This window comes from Tamandua tetradactyla, chromosome 7 (genome assembly GCF_023851605.1).
Source record: "Tamandua tetradactyla isolate mTamTet1 chromosome 7, mTamTet1.pri, whole genome shotgun sequence".
Taxonomy (NCBI): Eukaryota; Metazoa; Chordata; class Mammalia; order Pilosa; family Myrmecophagidae; genus Tamandua; species Tamandua tetradactyla.
Window position 1 is genome coordinate 83,512,926 of NC_135333.1, and position 16,590 is coordinate 83,529,515.

The 16,590-nt window shown below is 35.0% G+C and overlaps 1 protein-coding gene across 2 annotated transcripts in view; it reads left to right on the forward strand.

The window, feature by feature from the left end:
* PDE3A (phosphodiesterase 3A) overlaps positions 1-16,590 on the forward strand; it is a 342,518-nt gene that overhangs the window by 310,652 nt on the left and 15,276 nt on the right. For both annotated transcript variants that reach the window (XM_077170242.1, XM_077170243.1), the window contains exons 10-14: positions 1,870-1,981; positions 10,596-10,709; positions 10,860-11,059; positions 12,756-12,959; positions 13,630-13,785. In XM_077170242.1, the coding sequence (XP_077026357.1) occupies positions 1,870-1,981; positions 10,596-10,709; positions 10,860-11,059; positions 12,756-12,959; positions 13,630-13,785 (786 nt within the window). The remainder of the gene's footprint in view (positions 1-1,869; positions 1,982-10,595; positions 10,710-10,859; positions 11,060-12,755; positions 12,960-13,629; positions 13,786-16,590) is intronic.

Sequence of the window (16,590 nt, forward strand, 5' to 3'; positions counted from 1 at the left end):
CTGCATTTTTAAAGAGAGGAGATGGGGATATTATATTACACAGAAAAGGGACAAAATTAAATACAAGTGCCAGTCAGAGTGAGAAAAGCACACAGAAGTTGAGATGAATAAATTTTTACAACCTATTCTTAACCAGCAGCTAGAGGGTTCCTTTTTTTTAAAACCTAGGTCAAATAACACTACTCTGCTCCAGCCTCTCCAACAACTTATCTCACTGAGGCTTTTTAAAAAAGGCCTTAAAATGGTCAATCTGGCCCCTAACCCCCACCACACAGTTTACCTCTCTGACTTAAATTTCTGCTAATGCCCTCATTCGTGGTGTTTTAGCCACTCTGGCCGTCTTGCTGTTTCTTGACTATGCCAGGCACAACTCAGGACCTTTGCCCTGGGTGTTCCGTCTGCATGGAAATGTCTTTTCTCAGATATCCATGTAATTCACCAATACTTACTTCAGCACTTTACTCAGATATCACTTCCTGAATATGCCTATTCACACCACTTTATTTAAGATGACGCCCACCATGCTCTCCCTGCACTTCTAATCTTTCATCCCTGCTCCAGTTTTTCTTCTCCCATCTGGCTTATCACCTTCTGTCATTGTGTATATTTACTCATCTATTATGGCTGTCCTTTAATGTCCTCTTCTGTTAGATCAAAACCTCCGGGATGGAAACTATTTTTTGGTTCACTTATGTATGTGGCATATAATTGCATAGAAAATTGTCTCCTACATACTTGGAACACAATAGATGTACACTGAATGAATGAGACCTTGTTTTAGGGATGTATGTGTAATATATATGACTCATACAACAATGAATATATTAAAGAATATTAGTCAATTTGAATAGATTTAATTTTGAAAACAAAAGATAAACACTTAACTATAAAGTGATTTATCAAAGATTTTGAAGAAATATTTCAAAAGAATTTTAAGAAGAAATGTGAAGAATAAAGATGTTGAGTAATTCTTTCCTAAAGTCTCCTGAACTATTATCAACACTCTGCCTTTGTGACATGAAGAAACACTATTTTATATGGTTACTTGTGCTCCACTCTGCCACTGAAAAACCATTTCTTCCCCCTTACCGTCTTCTATTCCTTCCTTCCTTATTTCTTCTTTCTTCATCATTTGCATGTCAAATGTACCAATTGCATCCAACAATATTCGCTTGACTCACATTCTCAGAGCTGTGGAAGTAATTGGAAGGAAAACAGGTATTCAGAGGAGGAAGAAAGAAGAAAGTGAGGGAAATAGTTTCGGCACTGTTATTTATAGTGGTTTAGAATAAATCTTATATATATATATATATAAGAAACATATATAAATATGTATATATTTTAGATAAATGTAGCCTTTCCCTCTCTCCCTTAATTCCTTCCGCTTATCATTTACTTAAGGAACAATTCGGAGTCCTTCATCTGCCAGAAATCTTTTTGAACAAAATTAGTCCAAATTAAAACCTTTCTCCCTCTCATTCTTTACTTAGTACTTATGGTGTATACCATACAGTTATTACTTTAGTATGTATTTGTCTCTAATTCTTGATGTAACACAATTTAATGCTCTTCTAGGCACTGCTATGTTGCTATAATGTGTACTGTGTTATTAGTTGACTGTTTTCTGAGTGGATGTCTAGTGTCTCCCCTTAGAAATAGATTGTAAACAAACCCCTTGTGGTCAGGAACAAAAGAGGATGGGCACATGGTGTTCTTCAGTACACACTTGATCTGTTGTTTCCAGTAAGTGTGCTCTACTGGCAGTAAATTAATATGGTTGCTGGAATATACACTTATTTTTTCCATTTTTTCTTTTTGGGTCTAACACATTCAGGGATTTTTATAAGGTTTTATTTTTCTCTTTTACAGGTATCATACAGACTTTTTGAGGACATGGGCCTCTTCGAAGCTTTTAAGATCCCAGTTAGAGAATTTATGAATTATTTCCATGCATTAGAGATTGGATACAGGGATATTCCATGTAAGTATATGTCATTTGTGAAATAATACTTCTAAAGTCTATTGAATTTGCTTTATTAATGGAATACTAGCTCAAATTTATATATTGTAGACATTCAGTATTGCCACATCAGGAGACAGGGCTTGCTTTAGAATCCTGGTCCCTTCACTTATTAACTGGTGACCCTGAGTCTTATTTAATCTTTGCAAAACTCGTTCTTAATCCATCGATGGGGATCATAATAGCTACTTCATAGGATTTCTATGAGCATCAAATGAGGTAATAACTTTAAATGGATTAAGTGTTTGATAAACGTAGTTAAATTTTTTGCTTATTTTATATTCTGCCTATTTCATTGGGTGAATTCGACTTCTGTTTGGCATCTGACAAGTACCTATTTAAAAACTAAATATTGATGTTTTCTCAATGTAAAATAAACATGGCTGGGAGTAGAGACACAAGAAGATGGTGGTCTAATTAATAAAATGGAAAAGAAAACACATCTTCAAGTGATTATCAAAAAATGATTGGAAAGATTTTTTTAAAGGCTAATGTGAAGACCCAAGATGAAGATTAAATCAAGGATTCAAGCATATGAACTTCGAGTATTGTGAGAATGTTTGCCATTTATAATAATGAGATACAGAAATACAGATATGTTAAATTTTTAATATGCAGTATCTCAGATATGATGATGATATGTAGATATCATCAGAACACACAGGTTAGAATTGTCCTTCATGCTATAAAATATGTGGAACTGAAGAAAGTATCCTTAGGTCCAACCATGGAAGTTGTGAAAATGTGTAGAAGTCATACAGTATTCAAGGGAATCAATGTATTTTAAGAAAAATAGTCAAACATAATATGTTTTGGTTTGCTAAAGCTGCCAGAATGCAATATGCCAGAAATGGGTTGGCTTTTTCAATGGGGATTTATTAGTTTACAAATGTATGGTCCTAAGGCCATGAAAATGCCCAAGTTAATACAACAAGAGAAAGATACCATCTCTGAGAAAAGGCTGCTGGGTTCCAGGATTCCTCTGTTACATGGGATGGTAGATGGCAACGTCTGGAGGTCCTTCTCTAGTGGGTTTTCATGTCAGTGACTCTCTCTGCTCCTCAACGGGCTTTATTCTCTTTTATCCTCTCACAAAGGACTCCAGTAAAGGATTGAGACCCACCTTGAATGGGCTGGGTCACCTCTCAATTTAAATAACCTAACCAAAAAGTCCACCCACGATAAGTCTGCACCCACAAGAATGGATTTTAAAAAACATGGCCTTTTCTGGAGTACATAATAGCTCCAAACTGCTCCATAGTACATGGGTTAGAACAAGTCACTTAGGAGTGAAAGGGAAAAGGAGGCTCAGAAAGGAATGTTAAAAAGTCAGAGATTTTTGTATTATTTAAATATATGCTGATAATGAATACTTCCTTTAGAAGTATATTTAAATGTTGGTGTTTTTCTCTATGAAATTTTGATAAGACCTTAAAAATCCATCCTTTGTAAAGAAGATTTTGATTCATTTCAAAATTTTTGTCACTAAAACAAATATTTTTTTATCTCATTTCAACCTCTTCATGTTTTAATTTGTTTTGGGTGTGTGTGTGTGTGTGTGTGTGTGTGTGTGTGTGTGTGTGTGTGTGTGTGTGTGTCTTGGGCTTTACAACCCCACCTCTTTTTATACTTGCAAAGAGCTGAAGTTAAATAAAAGTTATATATGGATACAGATAAAGCACAAGTATTTCCCAGAGGGAGTAGCACATTAACCTCGAAATCCAATATTAACATGTCTTTTCAAAATGCCACCCGCATGCTACATTAGAATAAAAAGGCATAGCCAGTGGTATGTGATGGGAAAGGAGAATGGAGAATTTAATCTATAAATGAAATTTGTTGGTGAATTTATACAGGCAACACATGACAGAGTAAGGAAGAAAAATAAGTGCTTAAGAGCACTGAGCCCCTTGGGAAAGTCTGGCTGATGCAGCCATGGGTTTGGAAGACAGATATGGAAAGGGGACAGTTTGAAAGGATCTCAAGATAAGCCTTGCTGTCTTAATACAGTTTTCCCAGGACCCACTTTGGTTGGATGCCAGTGATTGACCTAAGTGTGAGTAATTTCTCAAATATTAAGGAGTTACATAAAAAAGCTATTATAGAAAGAAAGCCACTGAAAACGCTCAAGAGCTGCTAATCACCAGACTAAATTTCCTTAACAGTGTTTTATTTCCAAATGTATTTTAGGAATATAATGAGCCATAGCCAAGTAACATTTAATTCAAATTGATACTAGACCCCATCAATACAGCAAACTAACTTGTCTCTAAAGAGTATATAATTGAATTTTAGGGAAAAGTGACCAATATTTAAGTATATAAAGTCAGATTCTAAATTTTAGTATTAATCTTTACATGTTCTTATTACATTTTTGCATTTGTTTTTCTTGAGATAATGGATTCCAATTCATTTTTGTACAAAAAAATTATACTAATACTGCTTGTTCTATTAGAAATCTAAGACACTTGACATTAGCGAGTTTATGTACATCTTCTCACAGTAAAGCTTTAGTTGATTGGTGGGCATTTTAAATTAATAATACCTCATATGTGCTAGGGTTGTAAATTTAAACTAATAATGGAGATTTATTAAAATATTTTATAATTATAATACGCATACACAATTTCTTGCATGTCTAATTATTTACTCTTAGGAAACTGTATTTCTAATGGCTTTATCTAAAAAATCCATAATTGAAAAAAATTTGAAGAGTAACCAAAGTAAACATGGGGTTGGAGTGACTTTAATATGAAATGAAATAAAATATTAGAAACTAAAATTTTTACTAGAGTTCTGGTCATATCTTTAATAATTTTCAAAGAAGAGTGAGGTATGAAAGCTTTTAAATTTACAGCCAGAACTCTGACTAAAATTTAAAGAATCTAGACTATATGTAGGTTAGAGTCTAATATGTGTGTGTGTGTGTGTAGCTGTACGATAATAAATACAGGCAATTCACTGATAGAAATGTAATAAAAATTTGTTCAATAAGGATTAGGTTAAATTAAGGTATAGTCAGTACCTAATTGCACAGGGAGATAAATATGTCTGACATTGTTTATAGTCCCTTTCAAAAGGTTGGCCAATCTCTTTAGAAAAGAAGATAAATCATCAGGTCATATTTGTTCATGGACTAGAAATTATTTTTTATTATTATTTATTTATTTTTTTATTTTTTTATTTTTTATTAATTAATGGGAAAAAAAAAGAAATTAACCCAACATTTAGAAATCATACCATTCTACATATGCAATCAGTAATTCTTAACATCATCACATAGATGCATGATAATTTTTGAGAGAGCTTTTTCTATTTTCAAAGACTGTCATCCCCCAAATACATTCTTTCTAGTACTTCTTACTCTTATTATTTTATTTTGAGAAGTTGTGAAACCACCTCAGAAGTGCCTGTTCTCATCCAGCTATCTATGACAGACATGAGAATAGTCTTGCTTAGTGTATGTTTAGTTTGGTTCAGTTAATTAATCTATATATGATGTGCCGCCGTTTGCAAATCTACATATTGGGGTGGCATGGTACAAGCTAGAAAAGCAGAAATATTACTGCAGTATTAACTGTAGTATAAAGAAAAAAAATATTTTAAAGTGTCACTTTAATACTTTCTCTCACTCTATGATACATAGGAGCACAGACAGAATTTTAAATAGAAAATCTATAAATTGGTTCTAGAAATTTACAGATTTTACATACAACCCCAACCCTCCATACACTTCATCTCTGTATTTGAGGGAAAAAGTGAAAGTTGAGAAAACAAATTATCAACATTGAAGAGAGAGGCAGGCAGACTCTAGGAAAGAGGTAAGGTGTGTGATATGTTAATGTGTATATGTGCATTTATGTGTCATCCAAAGGGAGAAGGGGTCACCAAGAGGATAGGAGATTGCCCAAAATGCAGAAATGAAGAGGGAGACCATTGATACAGATAAAATAAGGATAGCTCTAATATCATTCCTTATCTTTCTCAATTCCCTTCAATGCCAGAGAGTGAAAGGAATCCAAGCATTTTGTGTATCCTAAAGAAAGCTGTTGAGCCCTACCTTGACCTAATTGGCTTCTCTCCTGGGTGCCTTTGCTTCCTGAGTTGGATCATCAGAGGGTTAATGGAAGGAGCAACTAGTACAAGGCATAATGCTTGCACATCACAGGTGTTGCTTTAGTTTCCCTGGCTGCTGAAACAAATACTATTCAATGGGCTAGCTTAATATCAGGAATTTATGGCTTCTGGTTTCAGAGGCTAGAAAGTTTGCTTCCTCCCAGGGTCAGTATGTTCTGGCTCTCTGGAAATCTTTGGGGTTCCTTGGCTTTTCTCTCACATGTTAATGCACATGGCAACATCTCCTTTCTCTTCAAGATTCCTTTGGCTTCCAGCTTCTGACTGTTTCCCGTGGCTTCACATTCTGTCCAGTTTCCTTTGTTCTAAGGCTTCAGCCATATTGGATTAAAACCCACCCTCATTCCATTTGGGCACACCTTTAATAACATCTTCAGAGGTCCTGGTTACCCAAGGGTTCACACCCATAGGATCAGGGGTTGGGCCCTAAATACACCTTTCATGGGGGATGCGATTCAATCCCCAACAGATGTTTAGTAAGTTTTTAAAAATAAATATGTTATTGCCTGCTTACAAAGTAGATTATTTTCCATTCTGTTTAAGCAATTGGTGATGATACAGTTCTCCTATATAACAACCACATACCTAGACACATATATTTAAATAAAGTTAGATTTGGTTAGTTATTGTTTTTACTTGGACTTTCGAACCTATAATCATAAGCAAAAGGAGTGTGTAATTTTTTTATATACTGTCTTTAGTTTTTTACTCAAGATTATACTAGTGACATAAAATTAGTTTGGCAGTTTCCCCTCTTTTTATTTTCTGAACTAAATTACATAGATAGCATTGTTTGTTCCTTGAAAGTTTGTAAAAATCACCTATAAAGGTGACTGACCATGTGTAGGGTGGGGCCAGGGCAAAGAGCAGTCCAGTTCCAGAACTACAAATTCATCTTACTTCTTGTCCATTCTTTACACAACCAGATTCAGGCAACTCCCTTACCTCTATGTACTCCACCTTACAATGCTGGGCTTGTGCTTAGGTTTCTCTGACTTACAATGGTAATGGTAGTTAAATGTGTGCGTTAAACTTTGAAACCATGAGAGAGAAAATAACTTCACTCAGAAGCTCCAGCATTTCCCCCAAAAGTGTCATCCTCTGGCCAGGCTGTCATTTTCTTCTTTACCAGATCACCACTGCCTTCTGCCTCCCTGGAGACTTAGAACAGCTTTCATTTTAGCTCTTCAATAATATCCTCGCAAATGCAACAGTATTGTTTGGAGAGAACTGGTGATCTACCAGTTCACCCTCTTGTGAACAGGCATCAATTCTTTATATGAATAATACTTACCATTAACTTTCGAGCTTATGGGAGGAAATATTTGGAAACTACATCTCTGTTAAGGATTTAATATCCAGAATGTATAAAGAAATCCTACAACACAACAATAAAAAGACAACTCAATTTAAAAATGGGCAAGAGACTCAAATAGACGTTTTTCCAAAGAGGAAATACAATGGCCAAAATGCACATGAAATGATACCCAACATCACTAGCTGTTTAGGGAAATGCAAATTAAAACCACAGTGAGATATTATTTCACACCTACTAGAATGGCCATTGTCAAAAAACAAAGCTACAAGTGTTGGAGAGAATATGGAGAAAGTGGAACATTCATTCACTCCTGGTAGGAATTTAAAATGTATGGCTGCTGTGGAAGACAGTTTATTTTCTCAGGAATATTAGTATAGAACTGCCATGTGATCTGGCAATCCCACTTCTCAGTAAATACCCAGAAGAACTGAAAGCAGGGATGCAAACATTTGCACACCAATGTTCATAGCAGCATTATTCACAATTACCAAAAGATGGAAAGAGGCGGGCCACGGTGGCTCAGCAGGCAGAGTTCTCGTCTGCCATTCCAGAGACCCAGGTTCGATTCCTGGTGCCTGCCCGTGCAAAAAAAAAAAGATGGAAGCAAGTGTCTATTACCAATGAATGGATACACAAAATGTGAGATATACATAAGATGGAATATTGGAATATTATTCAGCAGCAAGAAGGAATGAAGGAATGAAGTCCTGATGCATACATAGATGAACTTGGAGGACATTATGTTGAGTGAAGCCAGACACCAAAGGACAAATATTGTATGATCTCTCTAATATGAACTAAGTATAACATGCAAACTCATAAAGTTAGGATCTATAATTTTGGTCACCAGGAGAGAAACTGGGGGTAGAGAATGGGAGCTGATGCTTAATTTGTGAAGAATTTCTATTTAGGTTGATTTTAAATGTTTTTAAATGGATAGATGTGATGGTAGCACATTACTGTGAATATAAGTAACAGCACTGAATTATGTGTGAATGTGGTTGGAGGGGGAAGTTTAGGGTTGTGTAGGAAAGCTAGAGTATAAAACATGGGATTGTAAAACATAGTGAATCCTGTGGTGGACAATGTCTATGATGAATAGTACAAATATAAGGATGTTCTTTCATGAATATAACAAATATATGCCACTAGAATGTGTTAATAATAGGGTGGTATGTGGGGAAAAATACACCTAATGCAAACAATGGACTGTAGTTAACAGTAATATGTTAGTATTCTATAAACATAAATCTATACAGACAGAATTAGATTAGTGATTGTATGGGGCTGGGGATGGATAGAAGTATTGAGAGGTGACTGCTAAGAGGTGGGGGCTTTTCTTTTTGAAGTAGTGAAAATGTTCTGAAATTGATTGTGGTAATGAATGCACAACAGTGTTTATACTGAAAGCCATTGATTGCACTGCTGGGATGAACTGCGTGGTATGTGAATTAATCTCACTAAAATTGCTAAAAAATTGCAAGCTTACTATGTACCCTTTCAATATTCTTTTATGTAACCTTTAAAATTATACTATGAAACTGGCGCTATTATCTCTGCATCTTTAAGATAAGGAAATCAGAATTAGAGCTTTAAGTAACTCACCCACAGTAACATGGATGATAAATAGCAAAGCAGAGGGCAAAACCACATCTGCCCAAAGTACAGAAAATTCTTGTCTACTCAACTGTATATGAGGCACAGGTACAGACATAAAAGATAATTGTCTTGAATCACTTGAGATATTCTGTACATCATGATATAGATCCCAATTTTAATAAAATTGCTCTTTGAAGTACTATATAATATCAGTTTTAAGCTCTATCTAGCACTGGCATAGGGGCACAGGTTTTTCAATTTCCAACTTGGGAGCCTAGAAGGTCTGTTACCCAGAGTTATTCTAAGGAGATCCTCTCTGGAGCCTACACACTTAGACCCCTTGATTGAATTCCTGGAGTATTTGAGATTTTGCTACACATCCTCACCCTGACTCTTAAGAACTGCCAGAAGTGTAGCAAAGCAGGCACCGTCTGCCTATGGTATTCCCGGGTTCTGCCAACTCCACAAATAACATAGGTTTTTTTCTTTTCTTTCCTGGCCAGAGCCAGAAGCAGGTATTTCTCTTATATTCCCATTTTCCTGCTTTTTGTTCTCTTTTCTTTTTCTCATCTCATCTGCTGAGGTTTATTCAGAAAAATAATATATTAAGTTGAAGAAGGAAGCTGTATCATAGTAGAAACAAAATGTGTGAAGTTAGTACACTAGTGACAAAGCATACCAATCGGTGAGATATATGGAGGGGCTGATAAATAAAAGTCTAGAAGAATTTTTCCAGAAAAAGAGGGTGAGCCAAGGGCACACTAGGAATTTGGATAGATAGGAATTTGATAGAAGTTGAACCTCACACATAGAATAGGATGCAGTCACTAAGTTGATGACACCATAACCAGGGAATTGACTATTTCCATGATTTTTGACCTTCCAAATGGTTCATCTGTCTACATCATTGTACAAAGAGGTTTTAATTTTCCATATTTCCTGGGGAAATATTCCCAAATTAGAATTTCCTTATCAGAGAACTTAACTTGATTTTGATTTTAGTATTTGCTTTGTGAATTTAATCTACATATTAGAGATATATTATTCAATTTTATTAGAGTGTTTGAAGTTTGATGCAGATGTATAGTACTATGTTCTATTCACAGATTATGCTTGAGCGCCTTTTTTCAGAGATGAAATATTGAGTAGTATGGACCATTGGTCTCACCTAAGTTGAAGTTTATCATGGTCTTCCAGAGGAGCATGGAAATAACAAGTAAACATTACAGTTGTTTACATAGTGAGTTTCCTATGTATGTAGGTTTTTGAAAAATTCTGGGCATAGGCTGTTCCACCTCTGACATGTGCATGTATAATGAATGTTGTGTTGTTAGCTGTTCTTGTTACTAGGGATATTATGGAGTTACAGAAGAGCAGTCAAAGACTATTCGTCCTAGAAAATTTGGCTGGCTTTTATTGGAGTATTAAAATGTTAGGACTAAATGTTTATCCAATAGATGGCACTCTTAGTCCTTGTACCCCAAACTTCACAGTTTAAAGATAATTCCTTTGCATTGGTTACAGATCATAACAGAATCCATGCCACAGATGTCTTACATGCTGTTTGGTATCTTACTACTCAACCTATTCCAGGCCTCTCAACTGTGATTAATGATCACGGATCAGCAAGTGATTCAGGTATGTATTAAGTGCATCTGTGTTCCCTTGTGACACATGGGAACAAAAGTGTTTGGGTTTTGCTTCTCCTGATGGTTTTTTAAAAGGCCAAGGCAAATGATAGTTTAATATATTCATTTGATTTCTATCGCTGACATTTTCTCTTGTCAGATTCTGACAGTGGATTTACACATGGACACATGGGATATGTATTTTCAAAAACGTATAATGTACCAGATGATAAATATGGATGTCTGTCTGGAAATATCCCTGCCCTAGAGTTGATGGCACTGTATGTGGCTGCGGCTATGCATGATTTTGATCACCCAGGCAGGACAAATGCTTTTCTGGTTGCAACTAGTGCTCCTCAGGTAAATCTTTTGTTTCTGGTTGGAAGGTATAATTCAATTTAGATATTTTTCCAGAGAAAATGATTTTTTAAATTTGGCCTATAATAGACCACCAGGTAAATACAAGCCAAGCTTTTTCAGTCATAGGAGAAAATCCTCAGAGACCATGCTCATTCTGGAAAGATGTCTTGGATGGCACTGAGATACAGGCAGGCACGCAACTTTCTTTATCTTCCTTGGAAATGCCTTTTCAGTTTCTTCTTAGGAAGAAAAACTGCTTGAATTAGTTTTAAGGAATTTCCTCAAGAAAGAAAATCCAGCCAATACAAAGTCATTTTCTGTAAAGATTAAAAAAAGAAAGAAAGAAAGCCCAGCTCTTTCTTAGATCTCTAAGGATATGACTTCTTTGTATATACATTCCTTTCCCTTGAAATATATGCCTTACGATTGTGAGTCTTATAACATGTCTATTGGTTAATAGGAATTAAAAATCAATTTCTTTCATTTGTTTGTGGGAAGTTTTTTTAATCTGAAGATAGGTTCCAAAATGAATAACTTTAAAGAAGTTAATCTAAGTTGAAAATTGATTACTAGATGTCAAGACATTTCTTATACAATCAAATTCACTTATTTTCACCCTGTTTTAAGCAGATGGGCCCAGGCTACTAAACATCGGAAGATCCTCTCTTCTTCTTTATAGAGGATTTAGAGGCCAATCTGGTACCCTATTTGCTTTTACTTCTTTTCTTTCTTTTTGTTTGCCTTTTGTCTTTTATCCCTTTCCCATCCGTTTCTGCAGTTTCTCCTTATAGACGAGCCCAGAATATTCTTCTAATCTATATATAATAAAAATAGCCTAGCAGTTTTTCCTGCCTGCTCATATTACCTTCTTTCAATGCGTCTTCTATATACAGAGTTATTTTCCCTAAAGATAGTCAAGCAAATCCCCAGGCCAGTACCATTCACTATTCAGATTTTCCTACCCATCTGTATGTTTTTACTTACCCTAATATTAATTTCCCTGTGCTTAAGCTTTCCTTTTAATTCTTATGTCTACCCCCCACCCCAGTAGCCTATCTTATACACTAGTCTTCATGCTTCTTATGGGCATTTTCCATTTCTTTTGTAGCTTCTTTCAGCATATTTGAGAATTCCAAATAAATAAACACTATATATTCTCAATTACTAGAGAGTAAGTGACATATCCATGTCTAATTGTAGGGTGAGAATGTTATAAATTGTCAGACCCTTAGTGATTCCATTCGTCTTTATTATTTACATATATTTAGATAAAAGATAAATTTTATGCCAGAATCAGATCTTCTAGGAATACTGGGATATATATATTCCAATATATCATATATATACACATTATATATACACACATATATGTCACATATACTATGCTTAAATACATGTGCCCTGCAAATAAACTTTGAAAAAAGCTAACTCTGTTTTGACTGGGTAGTGCATTTCACCTGCAAGAGTTTGGAATAATGTTACAAGGAAAAGAAATGTATCTTATGATAAACTAATAATAATCAGCAGTCAAATGTGTAGTAATAAGTAATAATTAACAACAAGAAGCCACATGATTACATTTCTGAATTCTATGGAAAAGAAATTGCAAAAACATTGCGAATTCTTGTTTGTATTCCGTGATTCTTTTTTTTCCCTTAAAAAGTTGAACATTTAACTCTTTTCCTTATTTGCTTAGGCGGTGCTATATAATGATCGTTCAGTTTTGGAGAACCATCATGCAGCTGCTGCATGGAATCTTTTCATGTCCCGGTCAGAGTATAATTTCTTAGTTAACCTTGATCATGTGGAATTTAAGCATTTCCGTTTCCTTGTCATCGAAGCAATTTTGGCCACTGACCTGAAGAAACACTTTGACTTTGTAGCCAAATTTAATGCCAAGGTAACTAGATTTGTATCAGTCTTTATTTTATGGCCGCATTAAAAGATGTTATGGCACCAAAGTGTTGAACTGAACTCCATTCTAGCCACTCTTATATGTCAAGTGTAAAAATGAAATGAAATAAAATATTTAATCAGTTGTAGGTATATAGGCTATATAGTTGCATGTCCCAATCTAGAAACCCAAGAAGTTGAGGAGCTCTCTGTGTATATTCTAATTTGTGCTACAGGAGAATAATAAAATTCTCACTTTTTGTTTCATTTCATTTGCTCTCATCTCTATGGTGTGAGCAAATAGTAAAGGTCATAAGTCTGAAGCAAACTTTCATAAATCAAACATAAACGCCCAAATATTAATTCAAGGAAATGATCATTTGTAGCTACATTCTTTAAATGGTCATTGATAATATATGCTATCATTTATTGATCAATGCCATTACTAGTAATTAAATATTTTATCCATTGTTCATTATTTTACTTTTTTGATGAGCTATTTTACTATTAATTAATATATGCCAGTAATATTAATTTAAATAGCTGATAAGTTCCTCAATGCTTGGTATTCTGATCCCCACATGGTAGGAAGACAGTAAGTATTCTGTTGTTTACTCTCCTTTTCAAAATGTGTTTTAGTTACAGCAAATCACATTTTAACTTTATCCCTCAAACAGGTGAATGATGAGGTTGGAATTGATTGGACCAATGAAAATGACCGTCTACTGGTTTGTCAAATGTGTATAAAGTTGGCTGACATCAATGGGCCAGCCAAATGTAAAGAACTCCATCTTCAGTGGACAGAGGGTATTGTCAATGAATTCTATGAACAGGTAACAAGTTTAACTATTTAATCTCTCTTAATCTGTACTTGGCTGCTCATGAATTCACCAATGTTTCCAAAAGTTCCCAAAATTGTGATCATTCTCTTTCGTGTCCATACTTATATCAGAAAATACACTTCCTAATTTTAATCAGAGGGTAGAAATGGCATGTGTAGGAACTAGACTAACTTGTAACCATAGAACTCTAAGGTCAAGTTATTTGCAAGCAAGATGATACTGGGATCATGGAATAACTTAGTGAGACATTAGGAAGACCCTTGAAATATTATTCTTTTGTAGATTTCTTTTTTTTAAATAGAAGCTAGTTTAAGTTTATGTGGAGAAATGTACATCAGATTAATTTCATTTGCCGTTCTGATAGAGTTAATAGCAGCAATATATGAAAACTAAAAAAAAAGATACAACAAGACATTTTATTTTAGATGATAATGTAAGTCAAAACCCACCACAATAACACAGACATGGATGACCCTCCCAACGTTAGTCCACAATGATCAGATTCTGCTTGAAGCGTTGTGTTCAGTACTGTGAACTGAAGGTCTTAAGGATGTGGAGGTAATGGAGCACAGACAAGGATATGAAGGGAATGAGGAGATTTACACTGGGGGAAAGTAGAGATGATATAATAATATGTCTTCATACACTCAAAGATCAGCATACAAATTTAGCTTTATGCTTATTATTATGTTGTTGTGAAGATTAAAAAAGTTAGTTATCTGAAGTACTTCACGTTGGACCTGATTTACAGAAATGTTAGTTCCCTCCCTCTTCCCTAAAAAGAGCATGTCCGTGAACAAGCTATGGGTGTTATGGGATTTCTGGTCAATGTCAGGAAGAAATTTGTATTCCTTAAGGTGCCCAAATATAGGATGAGACACTTTCTGAAGTAATAAATTGCCTGTCACTGGACATATTTATACAGAGGTGAAAGAGAAACTTTATGCATATTATAGACAGGATTCATGTATAAAAGATTTTTGCTTTTTAAAAAACAATATATTGCCTTTCCTAGCAATGGGATTAGTTCCTAATCACTCCTGAAATATTTGAAATGCAGAAGAAATGTAAAGAAAAAGAAAAATCCATTTATAATCCCACTATAGAGGCATAACCATTTTACATACTTTGGCATATATCCTTTATTAATTTTTCTAGTTAACTTCTTTGTACAATCTCGTTTGCTCATTTTTTTCAGAAAGAGTTGAAGCCATTCAAAATAAAAATACATATATAATAATACCATTAAACACATAGATGAAAAAGGAATAATTCAACCCAAACCCAGGGTAAAGTGGCAACTTTCCTGAACAGTAAAACATTTTAAGCTTTCTGGAAGCCAAGGGGAAGAAGGGAACCATTATAGATGATATATTTGTTTGATCATTATTCTAGGCACTACATTTTTTAACGTTTTTATTGTGAAATATAACATATATATATAAGCAATAAATTTCGAGGTACATTTTAACAAGTGAAGTTTAGAACAAATTTCAAAGTACTGTATGGGTTCAATTCTAGCATTTCAGGTATTTCCTTCTGGCTGCTCTAAGATCTAAGACACTGGAGACTAAAAAGAAATATCAATATAATGATTCAGTAGTCATATGTATTTGTTAAATCCTATCTTCTCTGATACAGCTCCTCCTTCTCCTTTGATCCTTCTCCAACTCTTGAAGTGTATTTGAGCAATGGCCAACTTCATGTTGAACAGGGTGTTGACATTACGGGGTAGGGGGATGCAACTGCAACTGGTTAATGCTCTGGAGAGACTATTAACTCTGGGTCTCAGGGCTTATCTGGCTTAGGAGCCATCTGGAGGTTATAGGTTTCAGAAAAATAACTTAGTGAATGAAAACTTTATGAAGCCTCAGATAGAGCCCTGGGTATTCTTTTAGGGTTTACAGGAATACCGTTGGTTGGGGCTTGGTAAACCCTGGCAATTAGCAACATCTAGCTGAAGCTTGCATGAGAGTAACCTCCAGAAAGCCTCTTGAGTCTATTTGAAATCTCTTAATCACTGATACCTTTTTTTTTTTTTTTTTTTTTTTTTTGGCGTGGGCAGTCTCTAGGAACCAAATGATACCTTATTTTGTTCTATCTCTTTTACCCCTTTGGTCTGGAAGGCGTTGTTGTTCCCACAGTGCCAGGGCCAGACTCACCCCTGGACATCATGTCACATAGTAGGGAGGGTAATTATTTAACTTTCAGAGTTGGGCTTAGAGAGAGTCCACATCCAAGGAACAAAATAGGTTAGGTTCTCTGGAAGTAAATCTTAAGTAGACTTAGCTTATTATTATGGGTAATCTTAGTTTTTCCATTACAGATAAAGATGCAAACCTCAAGATCAAGGACTTGGCCTATTAACTTGGGAGTCCCTAATGCTGAGAGAGTTTCAGGGATTTCCCAAATGGGAAAGTTTAATAGTTCCATATTTTTTTCTCTGGCCCTTCAAGTGACTCTTAGGCACTACATTTTAGACTACATTTATATTTAATATAACAGACTCTCAGTAGTATGATGAGGTAATATCATCAACTGAGAGATTAAGAACCATTTCCTGAATTTTTCCATAATTAAAAGCCAAAATTGATTGGTGCAAATTTCGGTGGTAGTACCAAGCAGGTGACTTGTGTTCAATTTCTGGCCCATGAACATCCTGAAACAAACAAACAAAAATTCAACAAATGGTGCTGTAATAACAGGATACTCACATGGAGAAAGAATGAAATGTGACCCCGGCCATACAGCATACAAAAAAAAAAAAAAAAAAACCCTCAAGTTCATAAAAGTGGT